Genomic DNA, 2,393 nt, shown 5'->3' with positions numbered 1-2,393 from the left:
AAATAGTTGAGAAAATTATGTTTCCAAACTGTTCGGATTTTTAAGTTTCCAAACAAGCAGGGTGCAAATTTCTCATGTACGGAATACAGAAATATATGCTATGACCATCATTTACACCACCAGGGGTCGTAAACCTCGTCATAAACACGCGGCTTCCGAGCCGAGCGTGGCGTGGACGGCCTATACCGGCAGCGTGGCTCTCGAGAACCTTGGCTCCAGCAGAACGCAAGAAGTGCGCGACTGCTGCGCGCCTCTCGACGAGCCGCAAAATAGCGACCCCTGGTGTAGGCCGTGCAGGCCAAGGTTACACATAGTAGACGCGTCGCGATCTGATTTGGTCACCGGATCGTGACGTCACCATTTGCCCTCCGCCCGTAGTTCAAGTTATGACTTGTGTGCACTTCTTAATATAGAATGTGTTACAACAAATACAGGATAAAAAAAAAATCTACCTTTTTTTCGTCTTAGCACCCCTTAGCATAGACAAATGACGATACTTTTACTCAGATGCTGCGCATAGGTCGTGAGATAAGTATCGTCATTTATGCTGCAAGGGTGCAAAGACAAAAAAAACGTGGATATTTTAACCCTCTGTTAACACATAATATTCAGACAGGCAAACAAGCCGTAATTTGAACCACACTCTAAATGGGAAAGAACAATTTTTGTGCTTACGTTAGATGTGTCTGTGAGCACATCTTCATCAGATACAAATTTGTATTTACGGAGGCACAAATTGTACCTAGGCTAGGTAAAAATGCTCTTGTGTATGTTACGTAAACACACATTTGTATCTTGTTCAGATGTGCGCAACCACACATCTAGCCTAAACGTACAAAAATTGTCTCCCGCCACAGTGTGTACGGTGACGCCGCGCTGCCATTGTGGCCGAATACGGTACTTCACAAGTGCGCGGCGGGAGTTTTTAATGTACCTCCATGGAAAACCTTACAACACCCTCAATACATACTCTTCTGAGATAAAGGTACCAACTGCTTCCAAAAAATACTGTGGTACACTGTAAAATGCTTGCAAACTATATTCTTTGCAACGTTAGAAAGAATTTGCGAGCTTTGTTTTGAAAAGAATTAGTTCGTCTGGCGAAGAAGTTCTTTGAAAGCTGTCAGAATCATTGCAAACAATGTGGTTACATGGCAGAGAAATAGTTTGCAAGCTTGCGAAGAACTAGTTCGTATTACAATGCTTGAAAATTCTTTGCAAGGTGCAAAGAAAATAGTTTGCAATACGAACGGAACGTATTCTTTGCACGCATTTAACACTGTACGTTTTAAGAACGAGTTTTGTACTTATCACAAAATTCGGTTTGTATTCATAGTTCACTCGTTTTAAGATTGTACCTCCTTCAGCTTTGACGATGCGGCGAGAGTTTCTATCTGCGCGTTGGTCATTCTTGCCAGGTCCACGTCTTCACCGAGGGCGTCTACTACTTCATCAACGGCGAGCTGGTCGAACTGCGGGGTGTCAGAATCAACCTACAACAGAACAATTGTAATTATCGAAGGTCACCGAAAAATATTATTCACACGGTGTAGGGTTGCACATCGACTCTGTTAAACCACGTTTGTGATTTCACGAAGAAACAATGGTGAAAAATATTGTCCAAGTTCTTTGCGATTTTCCAAAGGACTCCGCAGATTTATCATATCCGGGCGGAGCAAGTGGTTCGTTGCTACCGCCGGCGGCTTGTGAGCGGGCGAACGTTCCTTGGTATGCTTCCGGGCTTCCTCATCACCTGTCTGCCCGGATAGCTCAGTTGGCAAGGTAGCCTGCCAACTGTCGAAAAGTCCGGAGTTCTACTCTGGGTGTCGCCGCTTTTTATGTCGTCTAATCGGACGCACGTCTGCCGACTGTCCGAGCTCGGACACCTGATTACATACTTCTGTTGCGGTCTCCCCTACTCCACAGACAGTAGCCAGACACTTCTCTGTCAAAACTGTCGGTGAACTGCCCGACTCGCGTGTGCGAAGTGTTTGAAACCTCAACGATACCTGACTCAGCTCTGTAGGAGAACTGTCCGAGATGTGTCTGCGCAACTTGTAACTGCATTCTATCTGACTTGTGTGCCAATCTTATATGGACCGTGGCTGGGATCTAGCCACTTCCGAACCGAGTTATATTTGAGAAGAAACCCAGCGTAGTGACTAAACGCAAATCAATTTCAAACGCTTTTTTCCATACGGGCAGTCACTTTACAACTTCGAATCTTCCTTACAAGTGATCAAATTGTCAGATGGTTAAACCGAGTGTGCCGTTTTAAGTTTTAAAGTTGCGAAACTCGACCAACGAAGTTTCGCGAGTGTCCGGCGAAAAGAAACGAAAGTGATATTTAGAACGGCTTACGTGTTTACGTACGTAAGTTGGAGGGGGGGGGG

General features: G+C 45.0%; 1 protein-coding gene across 2 annotated transcripts in view; it reads right to left on the bottom strand.

The window, feature by feature from the left end:
* LOC113212086 (uncharacterized) overlaps positions 1–2,393 on the bottom strand; it is a 61,523-nt gene that overhangs the window by 1,050 nt on the left and 58,080 nt on the right. For both annotated transcript variants that reach the window (XM_052272734.1, XM_052272735.1), the window contains one exon: positions 1,359–1,493. In XM_052272734.1, coding sequence (XP_052128694.1) covers positions 1,359–1,493 — 135 coding nt within the window. The remainder of the gene's footprint in view (positions 1–1,358; positions 1,494–2,393) is intronic.

Source organism: Frankliniella occidentalis, unplaced genomic scaffold (assembly GCF_000697945.3).
Source record: "Frankliniella occidentalis isolate FOCC.00 unplaced genomic scaffold, Focc_3.1 Scaffold222, whole genome shotgun sequence".
Lineage (NCBI taxonomy): Eukaryota > Metazoa > Arthropoda > Insecta > Thysanoptera > Thripidae > Frankliniella > Frankliniella occidentalis.
This window is presented reverse-complemented; position numbering and strand designations above follow the sequence as displayed.